The sequence below is a fragment of the Nannobrachium achirus genome (genome assembly GCF_963921795.1).
Source record: "Nannobrachium achirus genome assembly, chromosome: 8".
NCBI lineage: Eukaryota > Metazoa > Chordata > Actinopteri > Myctophiformes > Myctophidae > Nannobrachium > Nannobrachium achirus.
The window spans coordinates 37,345,951-37,373,787 of record NC_137817.1 but is presented as its reverse complement, the minus strand read 5'-3'; the positions used below and the strand labels follow the sequence as shown (position 1 = coordinate 37,373,787).

General features: G+C 41.6%; 1 protein-coding gene across 1 annotated transcript; it reads right to left on the bottom strand.

Moving 5' to 3' along the window:
* Positions 1–6,054: 6,054 nt before the first annotated feature.
* LOC308290093 (caspase-1-like) lies at positions 6,055–8,624 on the bottom strand (the record flags this gene model as incomplete). Its single annotated transcript, XM_080731868.1, has 6 exons — positions 6,055–6,077; positions 6,176–6,410; positions 6,561–6,737; positions 6,879–7,042; positions 7,154–7,438; positions 8,618–8,624. 6 exons carry the CDS (start codon positions 8,622–8,624, stop codon positions 6,055–6,057), a joined length of 891 nt encoding a protein of 296 aa, XP_080587994.1.
* Positions 8,625–27,837: the final 19,213 nt, after the last annotated feature.

Sequence of the window (27,837 nt, the reverse complement as noted above, 5' to 3'; positions counted from 1 at the left end):
GTCCGTCCGTCCGTCCGTCACACGTCACACGTGACCATCAACAAACGTCACACCTTTGTTGATGTTTAAATCGAAGAGTCTTGGTCAAATACTTCTGTTGGTTTCTGCACTGATCATTTATACAATTCAGCTGTGTTTGCTCGTGTCATCATGATGAGGTCATAAATCAGCCATGCCCAAATATAGATTTTACGGGTTTACATGCTTACTCAGTTATTCGTTATGTGAAAGTCCTATGACGTCTATGATATCTGACATCATCATACATACATTCCCTTTTATGCCCATAAATGGAGATCCCCTCTGTAGAACCAGCCACTGACATCACTGTAATGTCAGGGGAACCAAATCCCTTTTATGCCCATATATGGAGATCCCTGTGATGCCAGGGGAACCAAATCCCTTTTATGCCCATATATGGAGATATGGAGATCCCCGTGTTGCCAGGGTAACCAAATCCATTTTATGCCCATATATGGAGATCCCTGTGATGCCAGGGGAACCAAATCCCTTTTACGCCCATATATGGAGATCCCTTATGTCATCAATATTAAGCCCATATCTGTGAATATCTTTGGGTACCAGATGTCTCCATATATGGTTAAATGGTCCGATATACATCACTGGCCAGAAGACCAAGAAATGGTGCAACCTCGCCCTTTGCTTTTCTCCCTTAGGCATCTTACTGGTAGGTAGTTTAATGAGGAATGCAGTATGGTGGTAGGTAGGTAGTTATGGCCTTTGATGTAAGATTTTCACTTTCTAGGATAACTATATTTGCTATTCCCAGATGATGCCCTTTTAGGGTACCCCTCATGCCCATATATGGAGATCCCCAGGCTTTACTAATTAACATAAGTTTTATGCCCATATATGGAGATCATTGTCCCAATGTCATCAGATATATGGGCATAAATGGACACAGGCAAACTAGATGGGCTGTATGGATATCCAGATGTGTGATGTAAGTGTTTTATTCCAAATGTGGCACCCCACAGACATATTTCCAGAAACAAAATCCCTTTCATGCCCATATATGGAGATTTCTGATGTCATCAATCCCAGGCCCTGTAAAAAACATGGTTGCTATGGTAAACAGTTGGTTGCTAGGGTAAACAGTTGGTTGCTAGGGTAAGAAAACATGGTTGCTATGGTAAACAATTGGTTGCTAGGGTAAACAGTTGGTTGCTAGGGTAAAAAAAACATGGTTGCTGTGGTAAAAAGTTGGTTGCTAGGGTAAACAGTTGGTTGCTAAGGTAAAACACATGGTTGCTATGGTAAACAGTTGGTTAGTAGGGTAAACCTTCAATGATTTTGACATCTTGTTACTAATCTGTCGGTAGATAATGCCGGTCTTATATAAGGGTCATTTGTGTACGGTGTGATGTCATACTGATGTCAGCAGTGTGACAGGAGATTATCTCCCGATTAGGGAGTCTTACTGGTATTGTATTGTATTGTATTGTATTGTGTACACTTCTGCTTTGGCAATGTAAATGTATGTTTTCTCATGCCAATAAAGTCCTTTGAATTGAATTGAATTGAATTGACTGGCTAGTGTCTAGCCAAAACATATTACTCCGTAGTACGACCCTACTTATTACAACTCTATGAGTACGGCAGCACCTACACAGCCACCTATCTTCCAATGTATGACAGTTGCTAGACAAATAATGTTGTGACAGCCTGACAGGGCCGGGGTTGATAATTGTTTATAGGGGGATTGAGTGAGGCAGGGGGAGCTGTTTTCTGACATCTAATTAGCCAATCACATCGCGATTGTCCCTCCGGGCGATGGGGCTACACTCTGGTCACTTGATCAGCTCGGAATGGCCGCTTATTGCTTCGTGAAAAGATTGTATTAACACAATGATACGTGACAAACAAATAAACAGTCTGTTTGGTTTGTCTTTGATCAATATGTTTTACACATTTATAGGCCTACTAAATACTAATAGGCTAATTACTGATCTGTTACACTGGCTGGCAGTAATCTGGGTTCCCAGAAGCTTTCTCTTTTTTCGCCACTAGAGGGTGGGGTGGGGTGGGGTGGGGGGGGGGGGGGGGGTGGGGGGTACACCATGGGTTCCACTGGTGGCAGGGGCAGCTGGCAGGTGTATTTAACGATTAAGAACTTGATCTATACCTCCCTCTTGTGGCCATTCCACGACAGAGCTCAATGTTGATTTGCGGTTGGGGCCCTATGTCATCTGAAAAGATGTTGTGCCAGGGACCCCTTTTAGGCCTAGGCTACTAATTTTGCTGGGGATCCGCTGGAACCTCCTCAACCTCCTCCCCTGTAGACCCCAATAGATTTCTATCTATTGTAAAGACGTGCTGTCATGGAATGATTTGTTTGAAAATGGAAATATTTTACACATTAAGACTCTGCAATGTTAATATTAATAAAGTATATACATGGGTAGCAGTGGAGACAAAACGAGTCCAGTGACTTTTTATAGATGGGGCACCACACGTGCCCTGTGTTTGGCAAGTTCCTGACAAAGGTGTCAGATTGGGTTGTGCACATATATGTTCCCTATTGCAACTGCAAGTGGTTTACTTCCTTTTACTGAAGGCACATTTTGCCTACTTCTCAAACCTTTTTAAAATGTATTATGGAAACTATTTGTTTTTTATTTATTTTATGAAATACCGGTACTTTTGAAAATTGTTGGTATTGTTTTTAATTGATGAAAAGTTGTGATTATTATATATTTGTTTAATCTTTAGAAATAATATAGCCTATATTCTTGTTAATGTAGGAAACTGAGAAAATTACGTATTTGCTCGCGACCCATAAAAATTGGTCTGCGACCCAAAGATGGGTCCAGACCCCTAATTGTTTGAAACAGTGCAGTAACTGGAAGGCTCGCCCCAACACACTCGTTCGCCCCCATTTTTTTCAGGGACCGCTCATATAGATTATACACAGTTCTTGTATATTTGTATTTGTTTGAATGAGGTTACGTTTAGGAATAAGATTAGGTTAGACACGGGCGAGAGTGTTTTGGGGCATGTGTTCTTCTGTGCCCTAAATTATTTTATTGTTGTCTCCCAATTTTGCATATATACCAAATGCTAAGAGGTTTTTAAGTGCAACGCATAAAAAGTCCTTTTCAGGATGTCACATCAGACATCATTTATTTTGCGACCATAGGTCGCAGTTACAATGAAACCCGGCAGATCCTATCCGTCCGTGAGTTATGCCTCAATGTCTATAGCTGACCTGTTGTGACATGACATCACATTGTTGACTCAATGATCAAGACAGCCTGTTCTGGCAATCATATATGGAGATCCCCGATGTCATCAATGATCAATATCCCTTTTATGCCCATCAATATTAAGCCCATAGCTGGGAATGCCCATATAATAGAATCCCTTCTATGCCCATCAATATTAAGCCCATATCCTGGGAATGCCCATATATATGGACATATTGTGTCAGTTTAACTCTAACCAGTGTGGTTGACGCGACACATTGTCTGGATTTTCAAAAGGCTCAAAGCCAATCAGGCCAATTAAAAAATAAATAGGTGAGACACATGCCACACAAACCTGCTACCCCCACGGCTCTATGCCTAAAGCAAACCAAACCACACCAACAGCATTCTTGTGATTTTATGCCTGCCGTCTCGGGCTGACTATAACCATGGCATGTTTGTCAGGCACCTCCTGACTGGTATCGTTATAGGCCTACTGAAACTTTAATTAAAGTATTTATTCATTAATATTTATTATTTATTTTTCTGTATTAAATGACTGAATAAACCTGCCACAAAAAAAATTGTGCTCATGTAACAGTATAGTAGGCCTACTTCTTCTTTTCGTGTCTTTTGAAGTATGTGATCATATGACAGTTTCCCATTTCTTTACACAGTCCTTTGCATTTGTATTGAACTGCACGAAAAGAAGAAGTAGAAGGTGCAAAGGACTGTGTAAAGAAATGGGAAACTGTCATATGGCCACATGCTTTGAAGACACGAAAATACTGGGCAAGGTCATCAAGTGAGAATTATTTGTATGAGCGGTGGATATTTGGTTTTCCACAGGGAAGATCTGGCTTTTAGTTTGAATCCAGAGTGAATAGACAAAAATTTACCATTTAGCATTAGTGTGGACCAAAGATAGGCCTACTGTTGGTACAAAATGGGTTAAGTGGTCCTTAAGTAGATATCGTAGTTTTAGCAACAAACGCTGGGAGAATGTCCTCAGTAATGTTGAGCATTTAGAAACTGACTTCTACCCACTCCTGCACCTGCAGAGAAATCTCTGTTCCCCATTTGTGGTTGTTGTGACCCATATAAATACTGCTGAGTAATGAGTATGAACTCAAGGTCAGAAGAGAAGCTCAGTAATAATACCCAGTGTTCCTCTGTGTTAATTTAACGATTAATACATATTAAAATGAACCCGTAAGGGATGCTGTGTTCATACTGTATGTCAGATCTTTCATTTTCACACCATATGTTTTGCTATTTGGCTAAATAGATTTAATGTGACGTATGGAATATTTATATCCATTACTGTTGATGTCCCTTTCCCCAATCATCATTATTTCCAACTGTCCAGAAGATCGGGAGGCGGAGATTATGTTTTCTCCCTGACCATGTGTCTGTCTTTGTGTGGTCAGCTAATCTTGGAAACCGCTGGACAGATGTCAAACTCATATGAGCCTCCTGATAGCATTTGGTTAAACTCCCCACATAGCTTAATTGTCTCCTTGCCCAATTCTAGTTTTTCAGCGAAAATGTTTTTTCAAAACAATGACTCAAATCATGATTGTCTGACGATCCTCTGTGGAGTGCCTCTTTCTCATCGTTTCTTTCCTCTCCAGACATTGACAAATTACCTATACTTCACTTGTTATAAGAACAGATACAGAGCATGACTACAACCAATAAACAAGTCCCATCTGAGAGAAAGCAGTGGAAGATTTTCTGTCTCATACCGTATATGCATATACCTATACATACATAACATAATACAACTAGACTAATTAAAAATGATTCACCTATACAAATACAGTCAGAGTAACATTAATTCTTTATTGGTATTAACATTGAAAAGTTTAGTTTTACACATAGAACACCATCCCATTTCAGAATATAAACTCTAACATAATTTCAAATTTATTTTCTAGTCAGCAACTTTCTCTTCTGTTTACTCAAGAAGGGAGTAGTTATGCAGAAGCAAATTGTACACATATTTGCCTGTATCTTTCAGGAGAAGGAGGTAGTTATCACTTCTTCCATAGACTGGCGAGAAGTGAGAAGTGGGTTATAATAGCTACTGTATATATAGCCTCTGCAATTTCTGAACACATATTTTAGGCAATCCAAATCATAATCATCGTGATATGGAAAGTCCATTTCAAAGGTTTGAGTTTAAACAGATGTGTCTCAGTAGCCTGGAAAGAGGTAGAAGTATTTGGTCAAAGTGCATCTGTCTTTGGTGGGCATCTGTCTTATTTTTTCAAATGGACAATCTTCAAAGCTTCTCATGACCTGTGGGGTTAAAACAGTGTATTAATGGTACAGTAGTTGGACTGCAGGCAATAAAGCAGATCATTCATGCATTTAAACTCAATTATTGTTCATCCTTGCTATAAATCACAATGCAAAGCAGTGAAATCATTTGCAGCACTTGCCTTCATGAACAGTTCCTCAATGTGATTCTCATGGGCAGACTTGTGGAATATCTCAAAGATGTACTTGATGAGAAAGGATCCATTTACGTTATGTCGATATGAAACCGTATCTGCAGGATAAAATAATAGAATGGACATCACATACAGTACATCTTTAAGTATTTTAGTATCAATTTACAAAGCTTTTTAATTTTCCCCCTTGTTAAAATGAACTATTAAATGTTAACACACTCACGTGGGGTGCATGAAAGGAGGGAGATGAAGTCCTTTTCTTTGTGTGCCCGGAAGGATCCATCATCCTCTATGCCTTCCATGTCAATGTAGGCATCATGGGCAATGTCACCATCATGGACAATTGCAGATCCATCCACCACTGAAACAAGAATGTCTTATTTTTAACTTCACTCACTGAAAGCCAACACACCTGAATTCAGTTACGCAGAAAACACTGGCTAGAACAAATAGGTAGGAAAACATTGCAATGCAACTTCATAGGCATTCCTATTGTAACCAGGGCATCACCTCCTCTGCAGGCCTGGATGATGATGACTTTGGGTTTGTTGAGCAGAGCCGGACAGTTCTCTGTGTTCAGGTATGTGTAGAGTTGTTCAATTTGTAAAACGTCCTTATTTTCCGGTTTCCAATTCACGCCTTTGACGACTCCCAAATTTCCATGAGACATGATGACGACAAAAACGCTGTCTGTGCCATAGAGACGCGGATCTTGCGAGAACTTCTTGACAGCCGCGTCCATCTCCTGTGACAAAACATTAAATCAATAAATGAATCGCTGAATTACATGAAGTCAATCACGCATAAGTTAAGTCAGTCACTCACTACATCACTCGGTTAAGTATGAGAATCCTTCAACTAGAGAAAATAACTTCCTGTGTTAAGACTACAGTACCTGTCCACTGAGATTTTTGTGTGTCTTCACTTCGTATCCCAACTCTTTGAGCAACATCAGCATGTTCTCCTCATCTTTATCAGCACCATTCCTTTTCATCCCAGGTAACACAAACTCCACATTAGTGATTAATAAGGCCAGGCGGTTCCTAGAGGACTTCTCGCGCACAGGGTAAATCTGTGAAGAAAACATATATATTTTTTGTTATAGAACAGTGTAGAATATTTAGAATAAATACAGTAGCTTATACTGTAAATCTCTTAATTGTATTATTTCAAAATACGTGGCCTTAACATTTGCATTGTTAGAATGACTTACGCCTGAATTGTTTAGTTTCTCCTTCTTGAATGCTTCGGTGCTTAGGATGAGTTTGAGGGGCATTTCATCACCCTTTGCATCGTGGGAGGGCTCATGGACCGGTTCACCACCCACTGCATCATGGGACACTTGTGGCACTGGCAAAGTGGTTACTTGTGTAGTGTCTATGTGCAAAGATACAATGTTAGTATAACACGCTTAACTGAAAAGCATACTTCTTCTCATGGTAAAATGCAGTCAGGAAATTAGCTGTTTACTGAAAGACCTAAACTGACCTGTCTGGGCTGGTTTGTCTGATGAGGACAGACCCAGTTCTGAGAACAGTGAAGGGTCTCTCTCCTCAAGACGAGCGATCAGGGCGTTAGCAGCCCTGTTTCCTTTCTTCTTAACAATGTCGATGAGAGCACGTGCCCTGTCAGTTTTGGAAGGGTTCTCGTCAAGTATTGCGTCTTTCTCTCCATCGTTCAAGATTTTTTCATCCAAGAGGTCATCCAGGAGGTCCTTGATCACTGGCTTTGACACTTTATCTACAAATGTACGTCGGATCTGGACAAGCTTATCTAGGAGGGAGATGAAAATACAACAGGTAAATAATACATACTGTAAATCAATCCTTAAAACACTTACAGCCTGAGCCAATTATTGAGTCTAATAAGATTTCTGCTTGAAATTGTTTTCTTTTCTGTCAAGCTTGTAATATTTTAAGCATGGAGAATATAATCTGTTGTCTCTGCCAAGCCGATGGCCGGAGACTATATGTTTTCACTCATGTAGGCTGTTCACATTAACTGTTAATAGCTATCTCATTCTCAGGCTCTGTTGGACCAGTCGGTGTGAAACATTGCACGAGCACTCTCAGTAGGCCAAGCAATTACCACCACACCCCAAATATTTCAAATCAACTTTTTGGTGGTGCTATAACAGCCTGCTTCACGTTTTGAACCGTAGCTTGTACAATCAAATGCAATTTTCTTCAAAACACTTTTTGCTACTCCCACAGATTTATTTTTGTGGTCACGTGATCAAAATGTATCTGTCAGATTTTTCAGATTCCATTACTATTGGCTACAATTGGAAAGGTTTGTGGGAGGGACCATTTTGCATGAAATGGAAAAAATCAACTGAAACTTGAGTGGGCAACTATTGCAATTGCAAATGAGACACCATTATTACAAACAGTTGCAGTTCCTTCTCGATAAAACCATGAAATGCACAACTAATTCCCAGTCTTCGAAAAAAGGTGAGTGAAATAAAATTATTGACTTCTCAGGTAACCACTTTTCTGTTTTCCCTTTTACTTAATTGTTTATAGTTTGATAAATAATTGATAAAATTAACTAATTTAATTTAAATGTGAATTTTAGGTATGGCTAAATAACTGAAAGGATTTCCTTGTTTTTACTTTCTTTCTTTTACTCAGGTAAAGTTCAGGAGTTGGACATTTACCTTGGAGAATTAAGTGAAAGTAAAACCAAACCAGACAACTTTACTTTAGCCATGTAATAGGCTACAAGAAATATAGGCTATAGTTTCCATCATGACTTTGATGTTATTGTAAACATATCGACCAATCAATCAAACAAACAAACAAACAAACAAACAATTGTACAAACAAACCATTTGTAGCACATTTCATACAGCAAGTGCAACATAATGACTTCCCAGATCAAAGAAGAAATAGAAAAAAATAAGAAAAACCTAATTTCCTGATTGAATCTAATAATAAAAACGAGTCTTACCTGCCATTTTCCTCTATTGTAGAAGCTTTGGAGTAAAATATATGGTTGATTCAAATGCGTTGTCAGTTAATGACAAAACGTCTCAAACGTCAGGTCACAAAGAAGTTGAAACTGCAATGATGTCTTGAAGCTGAAGGTAGACGCCCTAGACAGAGCAAGAGGGTTGTAACAACTGCATTTCTAGTTGCCCCAGCTCTTCTTTACCGAAACCCCATTGGTCCTTATCTCTACTAACCTGTACAACTAGAACTCTGGTATTCCTGCAGGTAGGCTATGAATTTCTTCTGGGACAGTTTCGGGATTATTAGCCATTTATTTGGGACTTACTGTATTTAGTATAGGCCTACAAATGTTGTGTAATAACATATTTCCAAGCTAGTAACGCTTAATTACACATTATGACGTTCTTAGGCTACTATAAACTACAAAACCAAATCTGTGTAAAGCCTGCCATCTGAAGGTGGGAAATAAGAACTGCACTGCTATCGCTTTGCAGTCTCCTTATCTAATCCAGGAGTGGGCAACTTTGATGATGGAGAGGGCCACTATATTTCCACACTCACTCCAGGGGACCACACTGCATATTGTTAATGTCAAAATAACCTCTTATCTCCATATCTTAACCTAACTTATTTTGTAAATGAAAGTCCCAATCCATAGCAGATCTACAAGCTTGCAGCGCGGCACTCGGTGCCGCGCTGCTAGTGTGAAGCTAAAAGAAAACCCAATAAATAGCCGGTCTACAAGGCAGCAAAAAAGAAAAAAGAAAAACACTAAGAGACCGGCTAATGGAATTAAACTTACAGTATGTTAACTTCATGGACATACAATATACAATACAATTGTAATACCATTAAACTACACTCTTAAAAATGTTGGGTCAAATGTTCAACCCTTTTGCTGGGTTGACACTGTTGGGTCAAAGGTTGGGTCAGTTTGACCAAACATTGGATTAAAAATACTTAAAATTAGTAAACCATCTGTTGGGCTATGGATGGCCCGCCCACATCATCAGATAAAATGCATTGAGTTCATAACCCAAGTGTTGGTATAGGCTTTTGAATTCGAGTTTACCCAACACATGGTTCACTGCATTGCACCAACTTGGGTTAAAATAGACCCGCCCTCTCTGTCTATCAACACATTGGTTTGTGAATTGCACCACTATTGGGTTAAACTAAGTGGGTGGGCAGTTACCCAGCATGCAACTGTGCTCCCATTCAGATATTTTGTACAAACTTTTCCATTATTTTATGGTTTTAGATAGAGAAAACAACATTGTATTGTAGATGATCGCAGTGGATGTAGCCCAGTCATAATCCCTAATTAAAAAATATATAAAAAAACATAGTTGCTTACAGAAACAGAAACCATGACTAAGATGGTCCAGACTGACACATACAAACAGGTTTGCTGTTCTTTTAATGTGAAGCACCACAGAATCTGTTGTGTTCAAAGTTGTGATATATTGTCACGATTAAATGCATAATTTACTCCGCATGCATTCTTCCTTGAGTAGATTAAGCATGAAAAATGTCATTGAAGAAAATGTTGTAAAAAAAAAAATAGATTTAATGTGAATGAGCGTACAATCCCAACAACAAGGTCACTTTTAAGCCATTTTTGGGTGTTAGATTCCAACCCATCAGCAGTATCACATTAACCCAACAGCAAAGTCACTTTCAACCCATTACTTGGTTGTACAATCCCAACCCAACATGCTGGGTCACAGCCTTAACCCAACCCTGTTGGTCTGCAATAACCCATGTTGGGCTGGTCCAAAACAGTGTTACGTGTTGGGTTACATAAATAACCAACTTGGGTTGTTTTTGACCCAACAATTTTAAGAGTGTATAGACTGAAGTAATTAAAGCGGGTTGTGTTTGCATGTTTGGAATTGGAACTGAAATCAACAATATATCAGAATTCCAACTTTCGGGCCGCATAAGTGAAAGTGGGTCACCCGGGGGTGACCAGTTGCCCATGATCTAATCTGCTTTTACCGTGGTCCCCCTTCAAGTCACCAGCTATATGCCTACATTGTGCTTTATACACAAATAATGATGGACTCTACGGTAAGTCACAATGCATAGTTACAGTTAAAATTCTATATTTGTTTCTTATTTCTTTTCATCATTTGGGCCTAGACTTTTCATCATTCAGTTTTTTTTTCAGTCCCCATCTGAGAGAAGCAGTTGAAGGTTTTCTGTCTCATACAGTACCTATACAACTAGACTAATTACAAATGATTCACCTGTACAAATGCAGTCAGGGTAACATTAATTCTTTATTGGTATTCATGTTGAAAAGTTTTGTTTCATACATAGAACACCATCACAATTCACAATAAAAACACTAACATAATTTCAAATGTATTTTCTAGTCTGCAACTTTCTCTTCTGTTTACTCAAGAAAGGAGTAGGAGTAGTTATGCAGAAGCAAACTGTACACATATCAATGTATACATCTGATTTGCCTGTATTTCATAATCGTTTATACTTCCCCATACATTTCTTGGAATTCAATTCTAGAATAACATTTAGTATTTTGTTTGTAGTTTTCAAAGAATCTACAATAAATCTGTTGTGAACTGCTTTACCCCAAACAGGGCTAAAGTTCAATGTGGGTTATAATAATGTATATAGCTACTGTATATAGCCTCTGCAATTTCTGAACATGTATTTTACTAAATAAAAATCTAAATAAAAATAATCACGATATGGAAAGTCCATTTCAAAGCTTTCTGTTTAAACAGTATCGTCTCAGTAGCCTGGAAAGAGGTAGAAGTATTTTGTCATAGTGCATCTGTCCTTGGTGGGCATCTGTCTTTTTCTTTCAAAGTCACAATCTTCAAAGCTTCTCATGACCTGTGGGGTTAGAACAGTGTATTACATGTATTGTAGTTGGACTGTAGGCAATAGAGCAGATCATACATGCATTTAAACTCAATTATTTGATAGATCACAATGCAAAGCAGTGAAATTGTAGTCATTTGCAGCACTTGCCTTCATGAACAGTTCCTCAATGTGATTCTCATGGGCAGACCTGTGGAAGATCTCAAAGATGTACTTGATGAGAAAGGATCCAGTTACTTCATGTCGATATGAAAGCGTATCTGCAGGATGAAATAATAGAATGGACATCACATACAGTAAATCTTTGTAAATTATTATTATTAGTATTTAAATATCAATTTACAAAGCTCTTTTAATCAAATTATGTTTCCTCTAGTTAATATTAACTATTAAATGTTAACAAACTCACTTGGGGTGCATGAAAGGAGGGAGATGAAGTCCTTTTCATTATGTACCAGGAAGGATCCATCATCCGCTTTGCCTTCCCTGTCAAGGTAGGCATCACTGGCAATGTCACCCATGCACTCACCATCATGGACAATTGCAGATCCATCCACCACTGAAACAAGAATGACTTATGTTTAACTTCACTCACTGAAAGCCAACAAGCCTGAATTCAGTTACACGGAAAACACTGGCTAGGACAAATAGGTAGGAAAACATTGCAGTGCAACTTCATAGGCATTCCTATTGTGTCACCTCCTCTGCAGGCCTGGATGATGATAACTTTGGGTTTATTCAGCAGAGCCGGACAGTTCTGTGCGTTCAGGTATGTGTAGAGTTGTTCAATTGGGAAAACGTCATTATTTCCTGGTGTCCATTTCACACCTTTGATGACTCCCAATTTCCCATGAGACATGATGACGACAAAAACGCTGTCTGTGCCATAGAGACGTGGATCTTGCGAGAACTTCTTGACGGCCGAGTTCATCTCCTGTGACAAAACATTAAATCAATAATCACTCAATTAAGTCACGTTAAGTCAGTCACTCACTCATTCATAAGTATGAGAATCCTTCAACTAGAGAAAATAACTTTATAGACTACAGTACCTGTCCACTGAGATTCCTGTGTTTCTCCACATCGTATCCCAAGTCATTGAGCAACATCAACATGTTCTCCTCATCTTTATCAGCACCATTCCTTTTCATTCCAGGTAACACAAACTCCACATTAGTGATTAATAAGGCCCGGCGGTTCCTAGAGGACTTCTCGTACACAGGGTAAATCTGTGAAGAAAACATATTTTTATGTACAACAGAGTAGAATATATAGAATAAATACAGTAACATATACAGTATTTTCCGGACTATAAGGCGCACCGGACTATAAGGCGCACTGTCAATGAATGGTCTATTTTCAAACTGTTTTCATATAAGGCGCACCGGACTATAAGGCGCACATAATAGATGCTACCATTGTGTTATGCATCCAACAGATGGAGTTGTGCTAAAGGGAATGTCAATGTCAATGAATGATCCATATACCGGTATAAGACGCACTGGACTATAAGGCGCACTGTAGTTTTTTGAGAAAATTAAAGGCTCTCTCCCAGCCATTTACAATATGCTTGTGCGCCTATACTGCCAGGATTATTATTATTTTTTCAGTCCTACAATACAACAATCAATGCGCAGAATATAATTGTAAACTGCAGTCTATTTGTATACCACAAGAGTGCGCCAACGACTAAGTGATCAGGCTGACTCATTAGACTGAATGAGAATGACCTGCAGCCTGTGTTTATAATGGAACTGACGGCCGGCCGGAGCGCCCAAACAAACAGCATCGTGCACGCCCTCACGGGCGCAATCAGTTTATTTCAAACACTCGACCATGATGCTGGGTGACCACTCTGTCAGCCTCTCATTTTTTTCCGAATGAAAATCCGTCTACTAGTGATGCGTGGGCCGACCCGGTGCCCCCACCCGCCCGCCAACCCGCCCGCGTGCGGGTGGGTGGGTCAAGGTTTGAGACTCAATATTGGCGGGCGGGCGGGTTGTCACCACTCTCATGTGCAAAAAATAAATAAGAATAATCACCTGTTCTTATTTGCCTTTTATTCTTAATAAGAGTAGTCCTATAAGAATAAGAATATAACGTTTGAATACGAGCATGAGCGAGCGAGCATGTTTTAAAATGCGCCAGAGAGGAGCGAGGTTTTGTTATAGGGATTGTGGTATTGCCCCCCCTCTCTTGTAATGGTATGCCCCAGCATGGGGAAGTGTGTCGTTGTTGCCTCCTGGCGCCAGTTCTAATACAGTCACACTAGAATGTACACTGCTGTCTCCTGTCTCCTTATTCTTATACTCAAACATGGTGTCAGAAGTAACTAGAACCGAACTTTGTTAAGTGGAAGAGTAGCCTAACGGAAGAAGTTGTCCGGTAAAGGAAAAAAAAAAAAAAAAAAAAAAAACGAGCAAAGCAAGCAGAGTAAAAGACGAGCGAAGCAGCAGTTAGCCACAAGCTAAGCTAACAACAACAGCACCATGGCAGCAAACATTCCACCACCGGAGGGGATGAAGATGAGCGGTGATCTTGCAAACAACTGGGACAGCTTTAGAGAAGAATTTGAAGATTATCTGCTGGCAACAGGCCTAACGGAAAAGGAAAAAGAGGTACAAGCAGCAACATTGAGAAGACTGATGGGCAGTGAATGTCGCCACATATATAAACACAACTTGGGACTGTCAGCAGACCAGGGGAAGGATGTTAAAATCATTCTTGATGCCCTGGAGGAATATTTCAAGCCAGCCAGAAATGTCATATTTGAGAGATATGTGTTTGGCACCTGCAAGCAAGAGGAAGGGGAGCCCATTGATTCATTTGTAACGAAGCTGAGGGAGAAGGCTGCTACCTGTGAGTATGGACAACTCAGAGAGGAACTGATCAGAGACAGAATGGTGCTGGGTGTGACTGATGAAAGTGTTCGCCGTCGGCTACTCAGAGAGAAGGATCTCACACTAACATCAGCCATAGACATATGCCGAGCTGCAGAGATGACAGACATGAGGATAAAGGCAATCACACAGGACAGGTCCCCAGAGACAGTGCACGCGACGGATGGACGTCGGCCGCGAGTCCCACCCAGGCAGGAGCGCTGGGATAGGACTCAGCAGCAACAGACCCCAGGCTCAAGTGAAAACGCTACGTGCAGATTCTGCGGCAATATGCACAGGCGCGGGCGCGACCTTTGTCCCGCATTTGGAAAAAACTGTCGCCACTGTGGGACTGCAAATCATTTTGCCAAGGTGTGTATGAAGAAGAGCCAAGCCACACGGCAGCTACATGCAGCTGACACTGAAGCACATGAGGACATGGACAGGTCTGACACAGATGCACACATATACACAGCAGAGAGCATAGGGGCAGTTCAGGGACGGGGAAAAAAATGGTTTGCCAATATAAAAATGAATGGAGGGTTTCAGAGGTGCCAGTTAGATTCAGGGGCAACATGCGATGTTATGAGCATAAAAGACATGAGGAGACTTGCTCCTGAGGCTAAGTTACTACCAAGCCAGACCAGGTTAGTGCTGTATTCAGGCCAATCCATGCACTCCATAGGCATATTCCAGACAGAGTGTGTGGTGAGGGGTGAAGCACACAAGCTGAGATTTGAGATAGTAAGAAGTGGGCAGAGACCTCTACTATCAGGAGAAACTAGTGAGCGCCTAGGTTTAATGCGCTTCACCATCCCAGAGGAGCTTCTCATTGTAGGGCATGGCGGCTCAGTGCCCCTAACTAGAGAGCACCTTGTGCATACTTACCATGAGGTTTTCAATGATCCAGTCGAGTCGCTTCCAGGGGATGTTCATTTTGAATTAAATGCAGATGTAGCCCCAGTGCAGGCCTCCCCACGCAATGTCCCAGTGGCCCTCAGGGAGGCAGTCAAGGCTCAACTAGATAAATATGAGAGAGATGGCCACTTAACCTCAGTGTCAGAGCCTACTGAGTGGATTAGCAACATGGTTATTGTCAAACAGCCAGAGAAACTGAGAATCTGCATAGACCCCAAGTCACTAAATCAGGCTTTAAAAAGGTCTCACTACATAATGCCAACGCTTGAAGATGTGTTGTATAAGCTGCCCAGGGCTCGCATTTTCACACTTGTTGATGCACGAGATGCTTTCCTACAGTGTAAGCTAGATGAGGAAAGTAGTTACACCACCACTTTCTGGACCCCGTGGGGCAGGAAGTGCTGGTTGAAGCTGCCATTCGGGGTGTCGGTGGCCCCAGAGATATACCAGCGAAAGCAGCATGAGCTACTAGCAGGTCTCATTGGGGTAGAGCCTATAGCAGATGACATATTGATAGTTGGGTGTGGGGAGACAGATGAGGAGGCTATACAGGACCATGACACAAAACTGTTAGCGCTCATGCAGAGGTGCAGGGAGGTTAAACTGAGGCTGAGTTTAAAGAAACTGCAATTCAGGGTCAGAGAGGTCAAGTTCCACGGACACATTCTCTCAGCAGAGGGGCTCAGAGCAGACCCTGAGAAAATTAGGGCTGTCCGGGACATGCCACGCCCTGAAGACGCCAAGGCCGTACAGCGGTTTATTGGCTTTGTGACGTACCTCGCAAGGTTCATGCCACACCTCTCTGAGGTATGTGAGCCACTACGGAGGCTGTTGGACAAGGATGTCCTGTGGCACTGGCTACCTAAACACGATGCTGCTGTTGAGGAGATCAAGCGACTGGTCACAGCAGCCCCGATCCTGAGATACTACGACGTGACCAAGCCAGTCGTCATCCAGAGTGATGCGAGTCAAAAGGGCCTTGGCTGCTGCCTGCTGCAGGAAGGTCAGCCTGTGGGGTACGCGTCACGGGCGCTGACCCCGACTGAACAGAATTATGCTCAAATAGAGAAGGAATGTCTGAGTATCGTGTTTTCGTGCCAGCGGTTCCACTACTACTTGTATGGGCGAGCGGAGATAACTGCAGAGACGGACCACAAGCCACTCATTTCGATCTTCACAAAGCCCCTCCTCACAGCACCAAAACGACTACAGAGCATGCTGCTCACTCTTCAGGCATACAATCTCAAGGTGGTGTACAAGCCAGGTCCAGATATGCATATCAGTGACACTCTGAGCAGGGCCACCGCTCCATCACGGGGGACTGACACTAAATATACTAAGCAGACCATCTGCTGCCTGCAGAGGGCACAAGAGGCCGCTGAGCAAGTGAACCAGGCCGACTACCTCAACGTCACGAGCCAGAGACTGAACCAAATAAGAGTACACACTGAAGGTGATGGGAGCCTTCAGGTGTTGAAAGAGGTGGTGCTCCGGGGATGGCCGGACTGCAAAGAGGATACTCCTCTGGCGATCAGGGAATACTGGTCGATCAGGGACGAGATCAGCGCACAGGATGGAGTGCTATTCAAGAGCCAGAGAGTCATAGTGCCAAAATCACTGCGTGCGGAAATGTTGAAACGCATCCATGCAAGCCATGTAGGGGGTGATGCCTGCTACAGGCAGGCCAGGGACACGCTGTACTGGCCCAACATGCATGGTGAAATCAAGGACTATGTGAGCCAGTGCTCAGCGTGCAATGAATACTCACATGAGCAGCAGCGGGAGACAATGATGTCCCATTCACTTCCTACTCGACCGTGGCAGATCCTCAGCATGGATCTGTTCAAACAAGCGGGCAAAGACTTTCTGATCATTGTCGACCACTATTCAGATTTCTGGGAAATAGAGCTGCTCCCAGATCTCTCAGCGGAGACCACAGTGCTGAGGTGCAAGGCCCAGTTTGCCCGTCATGGTCAACCAGATCGGGTGATAAGTGATTGTGGCTCTCAGTTTGACTGCGAGGCATTCAGGAGATTTGCAAAGGAGTGGGACTTTGACCATGTGAAGTCCTCCCCCAGGCACCCGAAATCAAATGGAAAGGCTGAGTCGGCCGTGAAGATAGTGAAGAACATCTGCAAGAAGGCAGCCAGTGCAGGTAACGACCCATGGCTGGCCATTTTACAGTGGAGGAACACGCCCACGGAGGGCATGCTCAGCAGCCCTGCACAGAGACTGATGTCTCGTAGACTGAGAACCCCGCTCCCAGTCGCTGACACTCTCTTGGAGCCGAGTGTGGTCACTGGGGTCCCGGACAAGCTGCGAGTAAAACACCAGACAGCCAAACTCTGGTACGACAAATCAGCCAGAGATTTGCCTGAGCTCTGCATAGGACAGGACATAAGGATGAAGCCCCTGCCTGGAGACAGGACAGGCAGGTGGCGAAGAGGAGTCTGCCTACAACAGGTGGGCCCTAGATCGTACTTGGTGGATGTCGAGGGGACATACTACCGCCGCAACCGGGTGGACCTGCGACCAGCGGAGCAGGACGCCACCGAGCGCCACCCGGGGCAACACAGTGTGCAGAACAGCGGCCCGCCCGAGGGGCCACCCAGTGGTCCACCCGGCAACGTGATGGACATTAATGAGGACACGGGCGCAAGTGCCCAGGAAGTCACGCCACGCAGGCGGAGCGACCTGCACCAGCCTGTGGCTGGCCCACCATCACCAGCACCGCCGCCTGTGCCAGAGCACAGGACGGCCAGTGGCAGGCTGGTGAGGGTGCCTAACAGACTGGATCTATAGGTGGGACTGAACTCGAGTTTAGTTTTGGTTAAGAGCGCCGGGGACTGGTTTATTATTGTTGTTGACACACACAAAAAAAAAAAAAAAAAAAAAAGAAAAGAAGGGAAAGTGAAATGTGAAATGTCTGAATATGAATAGTGCTTTGTGGTTTATTGTTGGTTAACTAATGTTTGGAATGCTGAATTAATGTTGCACTATTGTTTATTTGCACTTAGGATTTCAGCAATGTATACTGTACGTTTTCATCTATAAAAGGGGAGATGTTATAGGGATTGTGGTATTGCCCCCCCTCTCTTGTAATGGTATGCCCCAGCATGGGGAAGTGTGTCGTTGTTGCCTCCTGGCGCCAGTTCTAATACAGTCACACTAGAATGTACACTGCTGTCTCCTGTCTCCTTATTCTTATACTCAAACAGGTTTCTCCTCCGCTCCTTGGTGCGAGGACCGTCCCAATTCCGCTCCTGTTGGGCCCGCGAACCGCATTTTGCCAACATTTGACACAACGTGAGCACAGCAGAAGAATGCACAAACAATTCAGCAGGATTTCACTTACCGTATGTGTCTCTGTCATCCACACAAGTCCGTTTATAGCTAAATAGGCCTACTTTGTGTCGGTTAAGTTATATAACCAGCCAGTCAACGGATACGATTTGAAACACAACTTTCGCAAGTGAGACGGATTTTTTGACTGAATGAACCAGCTCGCCTCGAGGGCAAAATCTCGATATTCCGACGGCCTGAAAGTCCAACGGCACGGAGATCCGAATCCGATGTCTCAGAGAGAGAGCCCCCCCCCCCCCCTCATGCGCAGATCGAGGTTGGCATGATTAAAACAATTAATTAATTAGCCTAAAAGCCAGCAAATAAATAGCCAGATCTGAGCACATATCAATATATAAGGCCAAATCTAATTAAAAAAAAGTATAAAAGCTATTTGAGATGTTTATAGATTAGAATCTTTACACACCTGCTCCCAAATAATTAATTATATAATTCCAGTTCACTGCGCATATATTATGTAGGTCATTTCAATTAAGCTCTCGCACTCAATTGTGTCGCTCGTCTGAAAAGAGTCGAGCAGCTCCCGCCTCCCTTAGTTTAAACTAGGTTATAAAATGACATAGGCCTATAGGCTATATAGAATAGATTTTCAGCCAAGAAGTGAATGAAAACGTAGGCCAGTGCTTTCTTATTGTCCACGCTGGATTATTATTTCTTCAAATTGACTGCATCCATCCTGGATCACACAATAAGAGGTAACATCCAGGTCTTTATTATCCATCATGCTTTCAAATCAAACAAAGCAATCACTCATATGTGTGATGTGTGAGACCAAGTTTAACATCTTAAACATCACATGCTGCGCATCCTAAGTCAGCCGCCTCTCCTCCTCTTTCTCTCCTCCTCTCCGCTCTCATATAGGCTACTAAATTGAACAGCCTTTCGGACTTTAAGTCACTCGGACTTTAAGGCCATCATCTCTCCAATCTGGTGAATCAATGAACAACAGAATGTAATATTGTCCGTCTTTTGCTGTCTGCGCTGTATAAATATGATTGACATAAAACCTGAAACGCCATTCTTACCCCGACGATGCCCCAGAGAGAATGAACGTCTTTGAATGAATGTCTTTTAGGCTAAACCCCAATTTGAACAACACGTTTGTTTATTTAGCTCATGACAATATTGTGCTACTGTAAACCTTTCTGTAAAGCGACGTTGGGTACTTAGAAGAGCCGTATATAAAGATGAGCTATTCTGGAAATGATATACCATCTTTTTTTTAAATGCGGGTTGCGGGGCGGGCGGATTCGTTGATTTGTATATTGTTCTGCGGGGCGGGCGCGGGCGGGTTACGTTTCGTGCGGGCTGTGGGTCGTGCGGGTTATGAAAAAAACCTGACCCGCGCATCACTACCGTCTACATATGGTAAAGTTTGATAAGAAAAACGTTGGCTTTCAATGCTAAAATTTGCATATGCTATGCTATATGCAAATGACTTCCGGGTTACGTCATCGATGACATCATTTCCATCGCATTATCATTGCTGAAGCTTAAATGAAGCTAGAATGGTCATTTATGGCTCTAAAAATGTCAAAAAAATACCCAAAAAATCAGAAAATCATCAGGAAGGCGACGTTTGGCGATCTGGCTGGCTGGGCCTCCTCAAAATGGCGACGTTTGGCGATTTGGCTGTGAACTAGTTAAGTGCGCCTTATAGTCCGGAAAATACGGTACATCTCTTAATTGTATTATTTCAAAATACGTGGCCTTAAGATTTGCATTGTTAGAATGACTTACGCCTGGATTGTTTAGTTTCTCCTTCTTGAATGCTTCAGTGCTTAGGATGAGTTTGAGGGGCATGTCACCACCCTTTGCATCGTGGGACGGCTCAGTGTCCATGGGGGCCGGTTCACCACCCATTGCATCCTGGGACACTTGTGGCACTGGTGGAGCTGGAAATAACAAAGTATAGCATTAGTGGTTACTTGTGTAGTGTCTAGTGTGCAAAGATACAATGTTAGTATAACACGCTTAACTGAAAAGCATACTTCTTCTCATGGTAAAATGCAGTCAGGAAATTAGCTGTTTACTGAAAGACCTAAACTGACCTGTCTGGGCTGGTTGCTCTGATGAGGACAGACCCAGTTCTGAGAACAGTGAAGGGTCTCTCTCCTCAAGACGAGCGATCAGGGCGTTAGCAGCCCTGTTTCCTTTCTTCTTAACAATGTCGATGAGAGCACGTGCCTGGTCGGTTTTGCCAGGGTTCTCGTCAAGTATTGCGTCTTTCTCTCCATCGTTCAAGATCTTTTCATCCAAGAGGTCATCCAGGAGGTCCTTGATTACTGGCTTTGATACTTTATCTACAAATGAACGCCGGATCTTGACAAGCTTATCTAGGAGGGAGATGAAAATACAACAGGTAAATAAATACATATGCCTACATCAATCCATAAATTATTACCAGCAGCGGCTCCAGAGAATTGTGACTGGGGGGGGGGGGGCTATGGGGGAGCTGGCTTTTTTAGAGTGGGGGCTAATTCATTTTGGCAACAAACAATAATGAATCGTACTAATATAACAAACGAGATTCTCTCGCTTCTAGGGTATAACTGAACAGACCAGATCATTGGCAGTTTCCAGCTCGGATAGGGTTTTTGTGAGGCTGAAGATGCTTTCCAGCATAAAAAGTATGATTTTATAGTATGGTTTACATAGTAGAAATATTTTTCATCAGTATTTGGTTTGTGGGGTGGGGGGGGGGCTTATATGGGGTGCTACGCCCCCTCTAGCCCCCCCCCCCCCCCCCCCACTGCTAATTACAGCCAGAGCCTATTATTAAATAAACTAATTTAATTGTTAACATATCTATCAAACAAACAAACAAACAAACAAACAATCAAACTATTTATATCGCATTTCATAAATCAAACCTATATACCAGTGAAAGTGAAAGTAAAACCAAACCAGACAACTTTACTTTAGCCATGTAGCCTAATAATATGCTACAAGAAATATAGGCTAGTTTCCATCATGAATTTGATGTATTGAATTTGAACAAACAAACAAACAAACAAACAAACAAACAAACAAACAAACAAACAAACCATTTGTAGCACATTTCATACAGCAAGTGCAACCTAATGGCTTGCAGGTCTTTACATAATTTCCTAATTGAATCTAATAATAAAAACGAGTCTCACCTGCCATTTTCCTCTATTGTAGAAGCTTGTGTCGAGTAAAAAATATGGTTGATTCAATAGCGTTGTCAGTTAATGACAAAATCACAAACGTCAGGTCAGGTCAGGTCAGGTCACAAAGAAGTTGAAACTGCAAACTGTCTTGAAGCTGAAGCAAGAGGGCTGTAACAACTGTCTTTGTAGTTGCCCCCAGCACTTCTTTACCGAAACCCTATTGGTCCTTATCTCATACAACTACAACCTGTACAACTAGAACTCTGGTATTCCTGCAAGTAGGCTACGAATTGATTCTGGGACAGTTTCGGGATTATTAGCCATTTATTTGGGACTTACTGTATTTAGTAGGCCTACAAATGTTGTGTAATAACAGATTTCCATAAACGATTAATTACATATTATGATGTTGATGTATGATTCAATGTTATGAGATACTTTAATGGTTTCCTGTGGAAATAAGCTTAGTCTTTTCTAGTATCTCCATTTAGTAGACCTTGTACCAGTGAACTGTACTGTCATGAAACTGTACCCCTATGCAAACTTCTAATAAAGTCTTCAATCATAATGTTCTTAGGCTACTATAAAGTACAAAACCAAATCTGCAAAGCCTGCCATCTAAAGGTGGGAACTAATCCATGGGCAACTTTGTATATATCAGAATTCCAACCTGCGGGCCGCATAAGTGAAGGTGGGGGCCCCGGGTGACCAGTTGCCCGTGTATGATCTAATCTGCTTTTACCGTGGTCCCCCTAAGTCACCAGTTGTGCTTTTTACAAAAATAATTATGTACTCTAAGAAAGTCACAACGCAAATAGTTAAAATGTTACATTTGTTTTTCGTTTTTTCATCATTTAGGCCTAGACTTTTTATCAGTCAGTTTTTTTTCAGTCCCCATCTGAGAGAAGCAGTTGAAGGTTTTCTGTCTCATATACATATACATATACAGTATATACCGTACATATACTAATTACAAATGATTCACCTGTACAAATGCAGTCAGAGTAACATTAATTCTTTAATAGTATTCATGTTGAAACGTTTTGTTTCATACATAGAACACCATCACAATTCACAATAAAAAGCGCTATCATAATTTCAAATTTATTTTTTAGTCTGCAACTTTCTCTCAAGAAGAAGCAAACTGTACACATATCAATGTATACTTCTGATTTGCCTGCAATTTCATAATCGTATATACTTCCCCATACATTTCTTGGAATTCAATTCTAGAATAATATTTTGTATTTCGTTTGTAGTTTTCAAAAATCTACAATAGATCTGTTGTGAACTACTTTACCCCCACTAGAAATAGGGCAAAAGTAGAATGTGGGTTAGCCTCTGCAATTTCTGAACATGTATTTTACTTGTAGGCAATCTAAATAAAAATAATCACGATATGGAAAGTCCATTTCAAATCTTTCTGTTTAAACAGTGGTGTCTCAGTAGCCTGGAAAGAGGTAGACGTGTTTTGTCATAGTTCATCTGTCCTTGGTGGGCATCTGTCTTTTTCTGTCACAATCTTCAAAGCTTCTCATGACCTGTGGGGTTAAAACAGTGTATTAATGGTACAGTAGTTGGACTGTAGGCATGCATTTAAACCCAATTATTGTTCATCCTTGCTATTGATTGATCGCAATGCAAAGCAGTGAAATTGTAGTCGTTCCTCAATGTGATTCTCATGGGCAGACTTGTGGAAGATCTCAAAGATGTACTTGATGAGAAAGGATCCATTTACGTTATGTCGATATGAACGCGTATCTGCAGGATAAAATAATAGAATGGACATCACATAGGCCTACATTAAATCTTTTTGAAGTATTTAAGTATAAATTTACAAAGCTCGTTTAGTCAAATTATGTTTCCCCTAGTTAATATTAACTATTGTTAACACACTCACTTGGAGTGCATGAAAGGAGGGAGACAAAGTCCTTTTCATTGTGTACCAGGAAGGATCCATCATCCTCTATGCCTTCCTTTTGTCAAGGTAGGCATCACTGGCAATGTCACCATCATGGACAATTGCAGATCCATCCTCCACTGAAATAAGAATGTCTTATTTTTAACTTCACTCACTGAAAGCCAACATGCTGGCTAGGAAAACATTGCAGTATAAATTCATAGGCATTCCTATTGTAACCAGAGCATCACCTCCTCTGCAGGCCTGGATGATGATAACTTTGGGTTTGTTCAGCAGAGCCGGACAGTTCATTGTGTTCAGGTGTGTGTAGAGATGTTCAATTGGGAAAACGTCTTTATTTTGCAGTGTCCAGTGGGCGCCTATTATTTCTCCCCAACTCCCATGAGACATGATGACAACAAAAACGCTGTCTGGCGTTTACTTGGGTCGAGTAAACAATATGGTTGATTCAAATCTAGCGTTGACAAAACGTCAGGTCACAAAGAAGACGAAACAACAACTGTGTCTTGAAGTGGAAGGTAGCCGCCCTAGACAGAGCAACAGGGTTGTAACAACTGTCTTTATAGTTTCCCCCAGCTATTTACCGAAACCCTAATGGTCCTTATCTCATCTAACCTGTAGGCTACAACTAGAACTCTATGGTATTCCTGCAGGTGAGGGCCACTGTCACTCACTCCATGGGGCAGGGGCTACATTGCATATTGTTGCTGTCGACAGAAACCTCATATCTCCATATCTTAATGTAATTTATTAACGTAAATGAATGTCCCAATCCATCATTCTACTGTCAAGCAGAATGTCTACAAGGCAGCACAAATAAAGCACTTATTAGACCGGCTAATGCATTTAGTTATACTTCATGAACTTAAATACAAATATTTCAGACATAAAAAAGACAAAACAATTTTAATACCAGGTGTGTTTGGTTAGTTTCTACTCCTGTTGTGACTGACAGAGTTTCTTGTTGTCCTAGTTTGGTCTTCTTTGTTTTCTCCTATATTTTATCTTTCACTTTCCTCTGGCTGTGCCCTGGGCCAGTGTAATAACTGGATGGGGGTGCACTATAAATTACTGAATCTACGAAACAATATTAGCATTTAGCCTGATACTTATCTTGCTTAAGTGTGTGTGTGTGTGTGTGTGTGTGTGTGTGTGTGTGTGTGTGTGTGTGTGTGTGTGTGTGTGTGTGTGTGTGTGTGTGTGTGTGTGTGTGTGTGCGTGCGTGCGTGCGTGCGTGCGTGCGTGCGTGCGTGTGTGTGTGTACACTTAGCCTACACTTCAATAATGACATCTTCCTTTCAAAAACAACATAATCTGTCCATAACCAGCCAGCGTAGCTAACCAGTGGCTATCTTGGATCAGTCAACTACTCTGGTTCACAGTAGTGGATGCAAGATGAGTGATCTGCACAAACATAAACACTCTTAACTCGCTGAAATCTTGATGGATTTACAAACGGTTCAGTTTATTACCAGTAAGACACCCTAAGGGCGAGAAGCGTTCAAACAACAACAACAGAGACTGACACAATATGTCCATATGGGCATTCCCAGATATGACAATATATCCATACTGTATGGGCATTCCCAGATATGGGCTTAATATTGATGACATCAAGTGTGACTCACATAGCGTTTGGTTGAGTTGGACAAAATGTGGCCATATTTTCCCAAATATGGAGATGACTGACGTCTCTGACATCATAGATGTCTGACGAGATAGACCACATTAGACTGACACAATATATCCATATATGGGGAGAGGCTGAATTACAACAGTTTCAACATAACTTAAGTTGCACATGTTTTCCAAGCGGTTTATTAGTGTGTTTGCCCAGCAGGGCAACCAGACTATAGTCCTGGGGAAACTTTATTTTCTGTTTCTAGAGTAACTAAATGTTTGAAGCCTACTCCTCCCACAGTTTTCGCGTCACACACTTGAGCCATATGTCAAATCGACCGTCTTCTTCGGGTATTTGGAAATTGCATTTTGCTAAGAGAAAAGTTGTATATTGTTTAATTGATATTAATTTATTAGTGAATTAATTTTCCCCATTGACTTTAATTAGAAATTTAACTTTTCCAAATATGGAGATGACTGGCATCATAGACCACATGAGACCATATATGTCCATATATGGGCATTCCCCGAAAACGTTAATATTAAGTCCATATATGTATATGGATATATATATTAACGGATAAAATAAATACAATTTCCATAATACAGAATGGGCATTCCCAGGTGATGCCCTGTTAGGCCCTGTTAGGGTTTATAGATGCCCTGTTAGGGTACCCCCTTATACTCATATAAGGGGATCCCCGGCATCTGGATGAACTTTGTTCATTGACACACTAAAAGCAGGCTCTGGTCCCACATACAGTAGGTCAAATCAGCCCAGTAATGCATTACAATGCACAAGATGCAGAACTTACTGGTAAACAAACATAGCCCCCAAAATAATGGAAATTAACTTCCCAAAACTCAAATATGATTTGAACCACAGGGCAACCACACTTGCAATTTCACAAATTGCAAATTTTCTAGTTGTTAAAACATCTTACATTTAGATACAATGAAATTACTGGGTTTGTGTTTACATAAATATGTGGTTCTGAACACATGCAGTATCTTGAATGTCACAGAAACCATTTTGAGTATTTAGATAAATGTTTACAGAATTTGTGACCATAGTCTGATAATGTCATTCATAAAGCATCAAGCATGAAGATTTGAATATCTATGTAATATACTCATATATCTTGTGTATTATAATCTTTTAGGTGGCTGGAATAAGAACTCTAATGCCAGGCAGTTCAAGTACATCTTCCGGGACCACCTTGAACCCCCTCAAGGACCATAGGTGGTCCCCGGACCACTGGTTGAGAGCCACTGCTAAACCTGAGACATGCGTTTGTAATCCTTTTTCTGCTGGCACCATCCTTGAATGTGGCACTTGAGGATAATTATTTATGAAAATGAACACAAGAATTCATATACAGTATATACAGGTAGCTTAATGAAATTAACTACTCAAAGGCACCGCTCACTTCATACAGGGTGTGATTCTTTTGAGGGGCCTTTCTGCACATCATGTTTTGGTTTTTGTTCCTTTCCATTTAAAAGTATTGTTCTTATTGTTTTAAAAATGTATGTGCAAAGAAACTAAACTAAACTCAAGTCAGCTCAACTAAGCTAATGAGGTGCATGCAAAGTCAAAGTGACATTGGATGAATGCTCCTCCCTACTGTGAGGAGATCCTGTACAAAAGTCTTGTTCTTTGGTTGACCTTTTTGAATACTTTGGTTATAGATTACTTGAGCCAACAGTTTAGCAGTATTAGCAGTTATGCAGTATTTATAATATATTGAACCATGTCATTTTCGTGTTTTAAAATAAAATGCATTATAGCACCCATAAAACTGTTGCAAGGCTATAATTTTTTTTCTAACACTAGTCATGGTATGACACAAATAATTACTCCCCTCAGGGGATACTGACCAACCCCCCTGTCCAACCTGTCGAGACGAAGATAATGTCAGACCTGCAGGTATCACCCCAGAAATTGCCAGAATACCAGAGTTCTAGTTGTACAGGTTGTAACTAGTTTAGATTAGAAAAGACACTAGGAAGTGCATTGGGCCCCTCATTGATTACGGAGTCCTTGTCTGGTATCGCGACGCCCCAGCTGCCTTAAAGTTAAAGCTCCAAACAGCCCAGAACAAACTAATTAGGGTTGTGCTTGGTCTTCCTCCTCAGACCCACCTTACCGATCATCACCACGAAAGCGTGGGGTGGCTCAAAGTAGCTGACAGAGTACAGCATCTTGCAATGGGCCTGGTGTACAAGATACACTACACCTCCAAAATACCCATGTACCTGACAAACTACTTCTTAAAGGTCAAGGATGTTCACGATCACAACACCAGAGGCAGCTCCACTAATCATCATCAACGTAGATTTAACACTAAACAAGGCTCTAACTCGTTCTCCTGCTATACCATCAACGTGTGGAACGCCCTTCCACAAGCCTTAATAGGAGAGCAAATCCCTAGCCTCCTTCAAAATTGGTATGAAAAGTCACCTTCAGGCAGCTGCTACGCATGACTTGTAAATAGACTAAGCCCCCATGCTCCTCCCACCCTTTTTT